The 15,966-nt window shown below is 34.9% G+C and overlaps 1 protein-coding gene across 4 annotated transcripts in view; it reads right to left on the bottom strand.

Moving 5' to 3' along the window:
• Positions 1–15,966, bottom strand: part of rgs7a (regulator of G protein signaling 7a) — a 39,140-nt gene that overhangs the window by 4,087 nt on the left and 19,087 nt on the right. For all 4 annotated transcript variants that reach the window (XM_043263831.1, XM_043263834.1, XM_043263833.1 and 1 more), the window contains exons 3-12: positions 9,631–9,727; positions 7,199–7,249; positions 5,391–5,497; positions 5,024–5,075; positions 4,344–4,408; positions 3,443–3,519; positions 2,967–3,048; positions 1,552–1,626; positions 1,094–1,192; positions 79–140 (exon numbers count right to left, since the gene is read on the bottom strand). In XM_043263831.1, coding sequence (XP_043119766.1) covers positions 79–140; positions 1,094–1,192; positions 1,552–1,626; positions 2,967–3,048; positions 3,443–3,519; positions 4,344–4,408; positions 5,024–5,075; positions 5,391–5,497; positions 7,199–7,249; positions 9,631–9,727 — 767 coding nt within the window. The remainder of the gene's footprint in view (positions 1–78; positions 141–1,093; positions 1,193–1,551; positions 1,627–2,966; positions 3,049–3,442; positions 3,520–4,343; positions 4,409–5,023; positions 5,076–5,390; positions 5,498–7,198; positions 7,250–9,630; positions 9,728–15,966) is intronic.

Raw genomic sequence — 15,966 nt, 5'->3', positions numbered from 1 at the left:
ACCTGTGGATCGATCACAGCACAGACACACACACACACACACACACACTCTCTCTCTCCCTCTCTTTCTCTGACTTACCTCTCTGCAACTTTGGACATTTTCAATCGATGTCGGTCTAACTGTGCTTGCCAAAACTTGATCTGGAAAGACAATAGTGGAAATAGTCAAGGTGAGCGCAAGTGGGTATGTGTGTGTGAAAACAGATGGCAAAAGCAGTCATGGATGAACTAAACGGGAGTTTTCCACACAGCTGCCAAAAAAAAAATAGCCAGCGGTAGTTAGCTGGTCACAAAAGCTGGTTAGGCCGTAGGGTTACTGTAGGGTTTTTGACCACTTTTCCACAGTGGCCTTGCATATGCAGTGCGGGAGAAAATCTAGATATTGCAGACATGAATTTTGTTTCTGCAAATAATTAAAGAGTACAGTAGCTCAACCAAAAATTTAAATGTGCTGAAATTCAAGTCACTCTCAGATCATTCATGTGCAGTCATGTGAATTACTGTAATGTAATCAGTTGTTTGGATTCTCATTCTGACGGCACCAATTCACTGCAAAGGATCTATTGTTGAGCAAGTGATGCATTGCTACATTTCTCTTCTGATAAAGAAACAAACCCATCTACATATTAGGCCTAAGGGTATTATTTTCAAAAGAAATTGTTTTAAGAATTCATTAATTCATTTCAGTTAAATGTGCTATTTTGTCACCTTATTTTAACTCTAAATCATGGTCACAATTCAATTAAAACAAGAGAAAGAATGTGAGCAAGGTGTCCATGATTTTACTATATAATACTAATAATGACGTTGCTGGAATATATTCAATAATTTATGGCTACGATATCTTTCCCCCCTCTTGTCTGGGTCACATAAACACCAACTAAGTAAGTGACCTGAACAAAAAAAAATTAGCATACCTACAAATCAACTTAAAAACAGATACAAAAAAGCATATCATAATATGTAAAGAAAATTATTGTAGTGTTGCAATATGAAATCAGTTTATCAAATAGAACACTTAAGATACATTTGAAATTCAAATTCAAAAACGTACTCTGCCTAAACACACACAGACAGAACCAATCAGGTGTTACCTGTTCCCGAAGCTCTTCCTCGGTTGGTTGCTTGGCCTCGGGGGCGGGTGTGTGGGTGGGGCTATGGCTGCGAATGTCATTCTGAAGGCCGTACACAGACTGTGAAAATCATCAGAATAATTTACAACCATATTTACATAAATTTAAAACAGGTTCAGATATTAGAGAGGGGATTTCTGTGTGATTGCATCAGTGATTGGGGATTTCACATGAGCAGCTGTGTGATTGCTGATGTGAGCCATTCTGGATTGGTAGGATTTTGTGATTGGTGGATTGATTTAAGACTTATTCGGTATTCTGATTGGCTCAGTGGCTGATTGATTCATCAAATGCAAACGCTCAATTGCATAATGAGTGGCATAACTGCTGCAGTGATTAGTCACATGGTTAAGCATATTAAAACCTTGAGTAATTTGATTAAATGCTGGATTTCCTGCAGTGCTATTGGGTTTTGTTACCTTTCTTGTTTTGTGAGGGTTCTTCATTCTGGATGATTTCTTTATGTCCACTTCTGTTGTGTTCACACACCCTGGCTGAAACACATACACAATTTGTCAATATAACTGTCAATTCTCCAGATGACCTATAGTTTACGGTTGCCAGGCAACCGGGTTGCTTTGACTATAAACCACCTGACGCAGTGCACCTAGCCGGCACACTCCCTCCTGTTTTGGGAAACCGAGATGATATTTTTAAAAAGGCACGGAGCTGTCAATCAAACGGTTTCCTGCTGGTTAGACTCAATGTTTGCACTTTCCAGTATAGAATGAACTTTAGGTTCAGGCCTCTAATGTATGTTGAAGAGAGAATGAAAACAGCCTCGAGACACTTAGAGTTCAGCAATAAACCCCATTTGAACCTGTACTGGCTAAATATAGACGGTAGCATCTCGCTACTGCACATCAGCTTGAAAGATCAAGCCAAGTTAGCATGAAATTGCTAATGAGAAGGATCGGCTCAGTGTAATTGAGGGAGAAATTGCTGCTTCCTTTAAAACAAACAGCACACAGACACACAAGTCATAAAGCAATATACACCAGGTGATTCACACATATAGACACTCAAAACCACAAGGACCATTGCTATAATAATAATACTATAAAAGCATAATGTTTAACGACTATTTAACATAGCAATATAATGAAATTGTGTAGTAGCTTAAGTTACTTCTGTTGTGCTTGTACTGTGTTATGCGATGAATAGTTTTAAACTTTAGACTTTTGAAGCACTTTCAAAAACTATAACTACCATAAACTAAATTAAAATTTATCACACTTACACATTTTCTTAACATGTTGGCATTTTTAAAATGATCAACTAATATTTCTACCAAAATGTTCTTAACATTTGCTAAGCTTAAAAAAGGGTTTCTAAGTTGTATTTGAGGAATATGCTGCAAAATGCTTCATTAAATCTGATTTTAAGCATTACTCATGAGTAAGGTTAGGTTTGGTTGTAAAGATATGGTCAAGATAAAATTTTTTGATTAAAATGTAGTTTCAGGGTCAATAAAATACGTTGACCCGGGATCACATGTAACTCTGCAAAATCGAGACGTGCAGGAAGGAATAGCTCTTTAGGGGAAAACTGTGCATTTTCACTTTTTACTTTGTAGAATATTGTCTAAGGAAATGAATGATATATGATTTTCAGAATGCGTGTTCCAGTTTTATGACTAGCCAGCAATTCTTCAAGCACAGAGGCGATTCCATTAACTCAGGGGGGCTTCAACACTGTTATGTCATTCCTCTGTGAGGGAACAACTTCAAACACTCGAGAACAACAAAGAATAATTCTGAAGAAGAAAAGAGAATAGCTGCATTGTTCTTCCACAGACTTAGTCCAGCACTTAGACACACATACATTCACTCACCACTGGTCTGTGCACGTCCCAGAAAGCTCTCTCCTGACTGTCCAGTATTTTCCTCTCAATTTTGTCTCGTTTCTTATCGACTCTGTACAGACAGAACACCAAGCCAAAGCAATTAAAACATTTAACTTCCAAAAGAAAAAGAAAACATGCAACAAACCATGCAACTGAGCTGAAAAGTCATAAAGCTGTTTTGGCATTCAGAGGCACTATAGAGCTCACAGAATGGCCTTGAATTACTTGGAACAACACCAGAAGTGGCTTATAAGACAAGTTCTGTGCAATCCAAAAACAAGAGACTCTTAAAATCCATTAGCACAGACGGCAGAAGACCAACCACCAGCTTGACAGATATTTCAAGAGAACTACCCATTAATATTTTAATTTTTACTATGTAAATAGTCACTTTCCTGTCTTCTCACTTGGTGGCTGGCTTTTACAAATGCACAACAAAAAATAAAAGACTAAAAGATACGTACTTAGCTTGAGCCTCTGCTTGCATAAAAATAAACTCCCATTTCCTGGCGAATGCCCGCTGTAGTCGTGCTAAACTCTCCTGAAAGAGACCAGAAGAACATTTATAGATGAGCAAAAAAAAAAAAAAATATATATATATATATATATATATATATATATATATATATATATATATATATATATATATATATATATTTTTTTTATTTATTATTATTAATTCATTTATTATTTACTTATTTATTTTTTTGTTTAATGTTGCATTCCAGTCATCAAGAGGGTTTCTTTTGACCAAAAATTGTAGTTATACTAAAGTTACAGTAAGGTCAGTACAATAACTTCCCCCACAAAAATGAATATTTTTGTTCTTTTTGGTTGTTTTTTAGACCTGACTGTTTTATGCCTCAATAAACTGAGATACGCATTGTCAAAATCATCCTTAATTAATTTTTTTCACTCAAAAAAAGTTACATAACTTCAGATTAATGACAATGAGACCCATGACATAATGAGCGATTACAAGCATATTTTAAAAGAAAGGTCGACACTAAATGAAGTAAAAGATTTTCAACACATCTCAAGTGTTAACTTAATAATAGAAAAATGAAGAGCAAGTCCAATGATTACATGTTTACAGTTCAATATTAGAAAGAAGTTGGTGGAAATAGATCTATCTATGCAAGCCTACCGGAGAGCTTACATGGATTATGCAAACAAAGCCTGACATTTAAAGCCCAGCTTGGATTAGACCGGCTTTCTTTTTAAAGATTGTCATTACCTTATTATCTTCTTAATATCTTCTATCTAATAATGTCTGAAGTACAAAGCCTGAGATGTGCATTGTTACAATTAAGAGAGAGAGAGAGAGAAAGAGAGAGAGAGAGAAACAAAGAGAAGATTACTTACAGCTTCATAATCAGCAAGTTCCAGGCGAGCTTTGTTCTGCATTGTTCTTTTGCACAAGTACACAGCTGCAAAGAGATGCCAAGAGGTGTGTGAAAAACACTGCTCACACACACCTCAGCAGCCCTCAGGGTTTTCAAATGAGCTGTACTAAAATATTTAGTAAACATTTAACATATTTCTCACCAGCTAGTACCGAATCGCACCTGAGTGTTGCTTTGTTCTGACTGCTATATTCAGAACAAGCATAATTTACCTAACTCAACGCACACTCACGCACACAACAATAACACAGGATGATTGCAATTGCATTTGTTTGTAAAAGTATAAAAATTCACAAAAATGCCCTGGCTGCAAGCGCATTTGATATACAAATACCTATGAAAAATGAACTAGATTTAAATACAGTACTCATCGTACAAGGACAGCTCTCCTGGAAACCTAGATATAATTCTGAGGGTAAAGGATCAGGTTTTATGTAGTGACAACAAACGAATACACACGATCCAGCTGGAAGGATTTGATCAGGTTGTGTTTATATAGGCTAGTCTTATTAAAGCGCACACACTCCTAACATTCCGTGATCCAGCTGATCTCCAGCCATCTGGAGGATTTCATTAAATTCATGTTCATATAGACCGGTGTCAGTGAGACACAGATAACAGATCCTGCACAAAACTTACCGTAGTCAGTGTTTTCCGGCTCCCAGCAGTTTGAGGGCCAAAAATACGGAGTCTGACAAATGAAGGAGTACAATAGGAAGCACATACATCTTTAAATCTCAGTTTATGTACAAAAATAAATAAGACACTTGACAATTTAGTAACATTGATTACAGTGATTATTATGTATTTACATTATAAAGTACTGATTAATTCTAATGTGTAATTATTTGACGGAGTGATCGGTATCTGAGCTAGCTACTGTATTGCATGTTATTAGACTGCTATGCAATTAACTTTAATAACATGCAATATATTTAGCATGGATGCTGTGTTTTTAAGTGTTTCCAAATGTTCACTCTCTATTTCGCTCCAGCAAACAACTGACCTGAAATCTGTAGAATGTGCCATCGTCTTTAAGAGTGAGCACATGGTCGGAGATGGGGAAGAAGTAGCCGTGAGCCGCCATCAGTGTGCCCAGATGAAGAGCCTCCACTAGAAGAACAAATAATGGGGTTTTTGGAAGTCCAACTATGAAGTGACAACCCAACTCTTAAACATTACATGTACAAAACAATGGGGAAAAAAATGTGGGTAAAATTTGAGAAGATGTCAAATTTGAGAAGAAACAAACTATTGAAGGAATTTCATTTTTGATATCTTGGTATATTGTTGTTTTTTTTTTTTTTTTTTTTTTTGCAGGTGTGAAGGTACATTTTGGGACCAAATCTAGAAAATATAAGAAACAAATTGAAGGGAACACAATGCTTCGATACACAACGAGTTGTATTAGCAGCAACAATTCAAAGTTTTAATTAATCTAATTAATCTTTTTAATTCATTATTATAAAAAAATCACTTAATTTGGTTCAGTTTAAATAGATTTATCTTACATTAGCAATTTAAGTAAATGTATCTTGTTCTAAGGAGTCTTCCAGATAATTGTTTAGATAACGTTTAAGATAATATTTTTTTCTTCAATGCGTCCAAAATATAATATATCGAAGTGGTTCAGAAATTTCTTTTTTCCTATTCTAATCTAATAATCTGTCTAATCTAAATGTAACCATATTCCAAGATGGACTGTGTGACCAGAGGAATATCTATTGTATCCACAGGAAACATGAAAAAACACTGTACTACTACCAGCAGAACTGCAGAACCCATACCAGAGTGAGTTAAGCATCAATAAATTATTATCTATTAAACTTTTACAATACAGTGTTTACTGTATGCACGTTCCAGCATGTGTCTGTGCTGATTACAAATTAATATCCTTTTGCTTTCAAGGGTGCAGTATGCTTTTGCAGCTGCTGTTGTTTTGATGAGTGCTCCCTACCAGGCATGTTCAAAAGGTAAATTCCACTAATCAGCAATGTAGCAAAGGACTCGACATAGTGAAACTTTTTTTAAAGTTCTTACTTTTTATCTCTCCTTTGTTTCAGGCACAGTCTGTTGAGTATACTGAGAGGTTCAGTGCACTTATCTGGTCGCTCTTTTCCTGTCTGAGAAGAGCCCCCTATCACACACTCACTCACACACACCTGTCAAATCTGTCAGAGGGAATCTAAAGTAGAGGGATATACACCATACTCAGAAACAAATCGAATCTCGCCCCTGTGTAAAGAAAAAAAATCTCTTCAACTTCTTTACTTCTTTCCTGAAACCTGCTCCATCTTCACAATACCTCAGACTACCTCAGCAAACGCAAGTAAAACCTGGTAAATTAAACATTAGCTGCATATACTTACAACAATACATGGGTTTTTATTATTAAATTTACTAGTGATTTGTGGGTAAAAAATTTTTTTTTCAATGTAGCAGTGCATTGCTTGGTAAGCTACAGTTTCAAAAGATGTTTCTCTATTCTTGTTGCTGAAGACGCAGATGTGCGAAAGTGATCCGGCATTTAGAACAAGCCTTTGGGAAACATAATCTTCCCTTTCAACGACTTATGTGCTGCGTGTTACTGTAAAATGTCTTCCTCCCCCCCCTCTCCTTCAATTAAAGGAGTAACAGGAGATGCTGACATTAGTTGTTTGCCAACTTATAATTGTGAATATGCAAATTCTGAATATATTATCCTGTCAGCTGAAGCTATGATTTTGACTTTTATAAAGAGACTGCATTTGAATGAGTCAAAATAAGAGTAGATTTTTAATCTATGCACATCACAGCTGCAGCAGTGTCAGTCACCTTGATCTTCGATACACAGGTTCTTCAGAAGCCACTGCACAATGTCTGAACCTGGAAAAAAAGAAGGAAAGAAGGTTACTGTTCAAAATCTAAGGAGATTATGTCTGGTTTTAAAGAGATAAATGATAAATGGGCTACTCAAAATGTTTAAATCAAGATTCAACAGCAGCGTCTACTAAAAAAAGGAATCTAAAATATAGTTTTTTTTTATAAAATTGTATTTTTAATTCATTCATTCATTCCTTCATAATCGTGCCACTAGGATTTGAGAAAAAAAGCCATAAATTCATAATCAGTGCAAAAATGAATTAAACCACACGACCAGATGATAATAGTCTTTGTGCATTGTCTGAGATATTGTCCATTCAATATTTTCATTTTGACATTATCTGTTCTAGCTAAATATATATTTTATTCTTCTTCCCCACTGCATCTATTCTTTTCATCTACCACTTCCTATAATTACAGTTCTTTATTTAGTTTTTCCTTTCTAAATTTTCTCAGACTAATCCTCGTCTCAGTCTCTCTCGCTAAGCAGCAGAACTGTATAAATTTAGTCAAAGGTAAGTACAGCAGTTCTGGATGCTGCAAAGAGGATATAAGTCTAGCAGAGCTCTGCTGCAGTATTTCGTGGATTAGCAGAATGGAATAATCTTCACCCCTGCGCCCCTAAAACCCTATTTGTCCTCTTTCTGTCTGACACTTGAAACAACCAAGAAGTCAACACCATGAACTAGTTTTTGCATATGCACTTACAATAAATGAATGCTTAAAGTAAGCTACGCATCTCTGTATAAATTATGACAATTATGTCTCTTAATTGCGGTACAAGGGCAAAAAATTCTGCCAGAGCACTGTTTTACAAGTGAAGTGTGATTATTATAGCTTTATATTCAGAGGAAAGTATAGATTGGCATAGAAATCTTCACCTTTCAATGAACAGTTGACCCAAAAATACAAATTAGCTGGAAAATTTGCTCACCCTAAGGCCATCTTAGATGTAGATGAGTTTGTTCCTTCACCTCAACCGATTTGGAGCAATTTAACTATTTACAGTAGCACATCACTCGCTCACCAATAGATCCTCTGCAGTGAATGGGTGCCGTCAAATAGAGAGTCCAATCTGCTGATAAAAACTTTACAATAATCCACAAGTAACTGATAATTGATGGACTGAATTATTGAAGTTTTTATCAGCTATATGAATTCTCATTCTGACGGCACCCATTCACTGCAGAGGATCATTGGTGAGCAAGTAACGCTAAATTTCTCCAAATCTGTTGTTATGAGGAAACAAATTCATCTGCATCTTGGATGGGCTGAGGGTAAGTATACTTATATTTTCATCAAACTTACATTTTTGGGTGAGCTATTCCTATAAGTATTACTAACCATTTTATGTATTTTTTTTCCCTCAAAGTTTTGCATTCAGTATTTCATTTTCAACCTGGTCACTGCTAAACGAATAAACTGAATAGTTTCTTCTGAGAAAAATATTTCCGAGATGCCCCTTACCGACCAATCAAATCCAGTATTCCCAAAATATGCACAGAGACATTATTGCCTCAGCCAATGAGCGGTGAGAGGCGTGTCCCCAGAGACAGCAGAAGCCGAGAGCTTGAGAGACTTTTTAAAGCATAGAGAGGCAGAGACTGGGGTGTTAGAGCTCGAAGCTGGCCTTTTAATGAATCCTCCAGGGGACCGCAGTCAGAGGAACGAAAGAATATTCTTCTGAGAATTTCTCTCTTGCTTTTTCATTCCTAATCCTGCCCTTCTAAAATGGATTATGGCATATACAGGAGTATAACATTTGCACTCTTCTGATATGTAAATAGTGCAGTCATTATCCAATAAAAATGAAACATTCTAATTATTCTATTTAAATGAATAATGGGTCCAATCATTTCTGTCTTTTCTGCAGTTTTCTTTAAAAATATGTTAAATTAATATTCTTGGTTATGGACCGCAGATAGAATAATAAAGATAATCATTTCTAATAAACTCATTTCTTCTTTGTTGAAAATTAACTGTAAAATTATGGCAATTGACAGCATGCCACTGATGTGGTCCATAAACATTAACTTCAAATTAAGACAGAATATTCCATTAGCTATGTTTACAATGGCTGTTTCCGGCTGTTAGAATAACTATAATGAGTCAAATCTCCTGAAAAACCAATTCGAGCCCTGATCTTTATACCCAGAATTCATTGTGCTTCTCCACCAGAGCAATGCAGGCCAGAGACCTTTGATAGAGATCAGGCTATCAACAGAGATCAGTAGACGAAGGGCTCTGGTACTGGCGCAGCACAACAGAGTTCTGGCTGAGTTTTCATTGAGCTGGTCTTCAGGCTTGCTGTGGGGCACTGGCTCCTGCTGAATCCTGCTTTCTCAGAGCCAGCAGTGTACATAAAACAGATGTAGGGGAATTACCAGAGAAGACACTGGGAATCTTGGAGAGGAAACTCTTCACTGTACGGATAGGTATGCCGTTTTTTTCATCCTGCATCCTGGCAATCACATCCTCCATCTGAGCAAGAGAAAGAAAGACACATTAAACTGAATTCATGGAAACATATGTGCATGTATTTCTTCTGCAACACGAGAAAGAAGTAAGAATAAAAATCTATGTCAGTATTCCATGATGTGATTTTTAAATACAAATATTTTTAGTGTAAATTTTAATTCTTTATACCTTTATACCTTAGAATAATATAATATAATATAATATAATATAATATAATATAATATAAAACCATACATATATATAGATATAACACTAGATATAACACTTCACTAATGAATTTATGCATGAATAGATAAAATTAATGAAATGGACTTTGGCCAACTGTAATTTAATGTAATGTAATGTAATGTAATGTGATATGATATGATATGATATGGTTTGATATATGATATATAATATGACAGCAAAATTAAATGAATGAAAAATTAAATTTCATTACAATAAAATAAAGTAAAATAAAATAAAACATAGTCACAACAAACATGACTGTAGTATAATATAATATAATATAATATAATATAATAGTTAAGTAGATTTAACACTTCATGAATAAATGTATGAATGAATACATAAAATGATACATAAAATCCAAACACATCTATACTATAATATACTATATTATACTATACTATACTATACTATAATATAATATAATATAATATAATATAATATAATATAATATAATATAATATAATAATATGGGGACTGAATAAATCTGATTAGCTGATGAACATTCCAATTATTTTCAGGGAACTGCACGGTGAATGTATTTCCATGCAGCTCTTTGACTGCATTACAGTACCATATCACTTCACTAAATGGTTTATATTATTTCAAAGGTCTTAACCCACAACGATGTCTAAAACCCACAACGACACTGGCCAAACAAATAAATATAATAATCAATATGATAAAAACTACAGCTCATTTTTATGTTTTGCCACAAAATTATATTATATTATGCTTGACAACCGCATACTTTATCTTTTCTGCTCTCTCTTCCTCAGAGATGTACACACATTAATATACGCTAAAGTTGTTGAATTATTGAATTATTAGAAAAATAATGCACATATTTCTAATAATTCAACGGCCCGTTGTCAATTACTACTTACATAATTGTTTACTAGATTTAACACTTCATGAATAAACTGAAGAGATGTCAAATTATTAAATGTGATTAATCGCACACAAAATACACATTTTTGTTTACATAACATATGTATGTGTGTGCTATGTATATCATGTATAAATAAATACAAAAACATGCATACATATTTAAGAAAAATATGTAAAAAAAAATTAAAATAGAAACAAAAATAGAAGAATATAAATATATAAATATGCATGCAAATATTTTTTTAAATATATACCTCATGTGTGTCTATTTCCATATCCAAATAAAGATACATTACACGTGCATATATTATGTAAACTAAAACTTTTATGTTGAATGCGATTAATCATTTGACAGCACTAATAAATGTATGCACTGAGGCATAAAATGAATTAAACATCCAATCAGGACTCAAACGTCCTGAGTATCACAGCCAATCAAAGTAAACCACGAGGCCACAGAGACCTGAGATGACAGCCCACAGGAGGCTTGTCAAAAGGATCCACTCAGCCTTCAGTAAATGAAGTCATTGGATATAACAGCCCTATTTATTAGACGGAGAGAAACCCAGAGCAGAGTGGGAGCGATCACGTCACCCGCTCATTGATCCGCTGACATTTGGACTATTCTCAGAGACGCTCCGAGTGTCTGAGTTAACAAGGCGAGCAGCGTCGCCAGGGAACTCACACTCTGGACATGTGACCGAGTACTTCACAGCTGCCGGTGACATCATTCCAGCGTAAGACCACCTCGAAATCAGGTCAACAATAAGCACCCTAGAGATACCTGACATATATGTGTGTGTGTGTGTGTGTGTGTGTGTGTGTGTGTGTGTGTGTGTACATACATGCAGAGCGTGTTGTGAAAGTATACGAGCTTGTACCCGCGAGTGTTTAGATAGATTGAGAGCGAGAGTGAGTTGTTGCGGTTTCCTCAAGGGGAGGCCCAGTAAACATGCAAAATTACATCAGTGGGCACTGCACTGATGCGGAGTGTTTCTTCGGGCTGTAATGCCTTTGGAGAGAATCCCGAACCGAAAGCCGCGTTAAATTCCCTCGAAAAGCGTTATTACGACTCCAGAAAAAGCTTTCTTTTTTTTAATATCTACAGATGAAATGCTTTTGATGGCTGTTACTAACCACCTACTGCGCACACGCACTCACTGAGGGAGGGAGAATTGCACATACGCTTTGTCGACAACGCAGACCGGGCTGGTGGGAAAACACTGAAGTGCTAATTTAAGGTAATGAGGGATCTGAGCATTCCACTCACATTCACGACTGTAATAGAAACATTTTAGAGAGAAAGAAGGGGAGAGAGAGAGGGAGAGAGATGAAGATAAGCACAACTCAGCTGTATGGTGCAATGGTGTGTGATGATATGAAGTCCCAAAGGCCTTACTGGCATCAGCTGTACTACTGCAGCCAATCTGTGGCCTGGAATTCTTTTAAACCGACGCAGAGATTCATGGGTAAATTTAAACTCTTGGCTTTAACTCTTGATTAAACTAAAATTAACTCCAATGTGGAGGTGGCAGGCATACCAGCGACCAGTAAAATGAATTCTTTATTGCAAATGCTTAAATCGTACACTGTGCTGTTGCTTTTAGAGACTGGCTTTTAATTGAACACAATATTAGGATTACTTCCTATATACAATTATCTGCTGACACAATTTACTCATGATATAAAATATACACTACTACGGTAACACTTTATTTTACAGCAACATTTGCTTATTAGCATACATTATTAGTTATTAGTTATTCTATTTAGTGCTAATTAGGCACATATTAATGCCTTATTCTACACCTTTAATTCTACCCAATGCCTAAACTTAACAACTACCTTGCTATTTTTTAAGCAGCAAATTTATTGAGAATTTATTGAGGGAAAATAAATTCCTAATTTGCTTATTAACTGCTAGTAAGGTAGTTGTTAAATTTAGGTATTGATTAGGTTAGATTAGGTTATTGATTTAGGTTATATCAATAACCTATGTGCAGAATATGTGCTTTATGAATAAATAATCCATATGTTGGCATGCTAATAAGCAACTAGTTAATAGTGAGAATTTATCCCTATACTAAAGTGAGATTACGGTAAATTTATAAACAATTTAATATTTATAAATGTATTATAATGATCACGTGAGATTAAATACTGGAGTTACGGCTGCTAAAAATCAACTTTACAATCACAGGAATTAATTTAATTTGCAAATGTATTCAAATAGAAAGTACTATGAAAATATTTCACAATATTACCATTTTTACCGTATACTTGACCAAATAAATGCAGCCTTGGTGAACATAATAGACTACTTTTTAAAATGTTTTTAAAACCTTAAAAACAGAATTACAGTATAACATTAACACTTGTATTCGAAAAGAGTTTTTTTTATACCTATTAGTTATTTGTTTGTAGTAACAGGTGGGCCGTGCTGATTGTGAATTCAAACATGAAGGTGGTAGCGCAAGCTTTTTACAGGAAAAATTCCCTGATTATGAAATATACATACTGTGTCAGTGCGCATGATAGTTCTAATAACAAGCAGCATACCTGAAACATTCGCACAGACACGTCTCTCAAAACAAAATGTCCTCTGGCAGTATATCTCCAGGGATCACACATCTGTGGCTGCAGCCAATCACAGAACAGACTGATAAAAGCCAATAAGATCAGTTGCCCAGAAAAGAGATATCAAATGCAAATTGAGTCAAAGACCAAAGCACACAATGTGCACTTTTAGATATTTTCTGATCATTGAAGTAAACATTAAACGCATCAATACGCCCTGAGGCTAAACTGTTTGCTAAATCAATATAAAAATAAAAATAAATAAATAAATAAATTCATGCCAGAATCTAAAATGTTAGCTAAATAATAGGGAAACAATATTAAATAAATAAATTTACATCAGAATCTAAAATGGTTTAAAGAGCAACTGAATGTATTTTACTTCTTTAATCCTATAAATGCATTTTTGCTGTAAATTTGTGCAGAAAGAAGCTGCCGCAGTGCCTCCAAAATACAGTATATACCACTTCACACACTTGGAAATTATGGGCAGCTCAATTATTCATATACTAGATGACTTAAGCTTTGTCACTGACTTGTGGCAGACTGTGTCCTGTCTTCATTACCGACACATCTTAAAATATATCATATTAACAGTCCTTGCATACCAAACTAATTGTCTCCTCATGTCCTATATGAAGACATTTCAACATTTTTTGCACATGATCTCAACTGCACAGCAGATTTGACGTCCAGTACAACACAAGACAATCGAGAATTTATTTACTTTCCAGTTTAAACACCTAAAACTTAATAATAACACAACTGTAGCAACTTGAGACATAGAATAGAAAATCCGGATACAAAGCCAAGTATCTCTAATATCACAGCGATATATCAAATGGGGATCACATCAAAGCATCCTTATTCATCAAGCACAAGTGTGCACTTACAAAAAAACAACAACAAAAGGCTTCATCCAAAATCTTCCATACCAGCTAATTAACAGAGACAGACACAAAGAAAAACACTCACACACATAATCAAACCTCCTCTATGTTTAACCCTGCGACCCTGAGCTATGATATCCCATGTGACACCACTTCTCTCTCTCTGTAGCAGACAGAGTGTAGAGAGCTGGTGACAGCACGAGCGTCTTTTCATGATTATTTTGCATCAGAGAAGAGAGGAAGTCTTAGTGGTCGGACGTAGACAAGGTTATTGCAGGAATGACATGAATTTTAGATCTCTTCTGCTCACCCCCATCCCTCTCTCTGTGTCTCACATTTTGCAGCCTCCCCCCTTTCTGTTTCCTAGGCAACCAGGGTGATGATGACATCATATACATATGTCAGCCTGGGATGAGACAGAAAGAGAGGGCTTTAGATGTCTTTAAGTGTATGTGTAAGACAAATTAGAGAAAGGAAAACAGACAAGAACAACAAACAAGATGTTCTTGCATATAAGTCATTCTAAAGCTGTAGTGGCAGGCACTGTTACTCACGTTAAAATGTAGTATACTTACAGTACTATTAAAGTTTTGGGGTAAGATTATTATTACTATTTTTTTAGAAAGAAGAAATTGGTACTTTTACTTTTACTTGGTTTAAAAGTGACAGTAAAGACATTTATAAAGGTTACAAGTTACAAATAAGTCATAAACACTGTTCTATTGAACTTCATGTTCATTAATTTTTTCAACACTGATAAAAAAAATATCAGAAAAACAACATATTAGAATGAAGGATCATGTGACACTGAAGACTAGAGTAATGATGCTGAATATGTAATTAAAAGTAGTTTGCATTTTAAAACTAATTAAGAAAATGGTTATTTTAAATTGTCATAATATTTTACAATATTACTGTTTTTACTGAAAATGTATTAAATAAAATGCTGAATCAGTGAGCATTGGAAACTTTTTTTTTTTTTTTTTTTTCACAAATAATAAAACAAATTGTTACCAACACACATTTTTATCCAGTGGAGTATTTTGGAATAGTATGTTATTGTTAACTATTGATAATTATTATGTACAATTAGTTTAATTTCATAGTCAATGGGAGCATGAAAACATACACAATTAAGTATTTTTGGGATTTGATGTAAAAACAAATGCTAAATAAAATAACTCTGTTGTCTTTGCGTTTTATTTGATAGCTAAAAGATAGGTTAAACAGAAATGAACTATTTAATGTTTTAGCTTGAGCATTTTAAAAGAACTTTTAACTTTAGGACGTTAACTTTTCAAAAGACAATTTTTTTTCCTTCCTATGGCTAAAGGTCATGCGTGATTTTCTACATTATATATTTTTAAAGTACATAAAATCCATAAAAAAACCCCTAAATGATTAAAGCCACATTACTGCAGATTTTGTTTATTAAAAATTAATGCAAATCCATTGAGGGAGTACATATTTGATGACTGATGATTAACGTTAACCATGGGAAAGTGTCAAAACTGACAGAAAAAAAAGGATGCTTTATTGGATAGGACACTAGAGAAATGACAGGAAAGTTTCGGTGGAGAAAGAACAAAGGACCTCGAGACGGGAATCCGACTCGGGTCACCACAAGCACAGTTGCGCTATTCATCACCCCGCTAA

This window comes from Puntigrus tetrazona, chromosome 17 (assembly GCF_018831695.1).
Source record: "Puntigrus tetrazona isolate hp1 chromosome 17, ASM1883169v1, whole genome shotgun sequence".
Lineage (NCBI taxonomy): Eukaryota > Metazoa > Chordata > Actinopteri > Cypriniformes > Cyprinidae > Puntigrus > Puntigrus tetrazona.
This window is presented reverse-complemented; position numbering and strand designations above follow the sequence as displayed.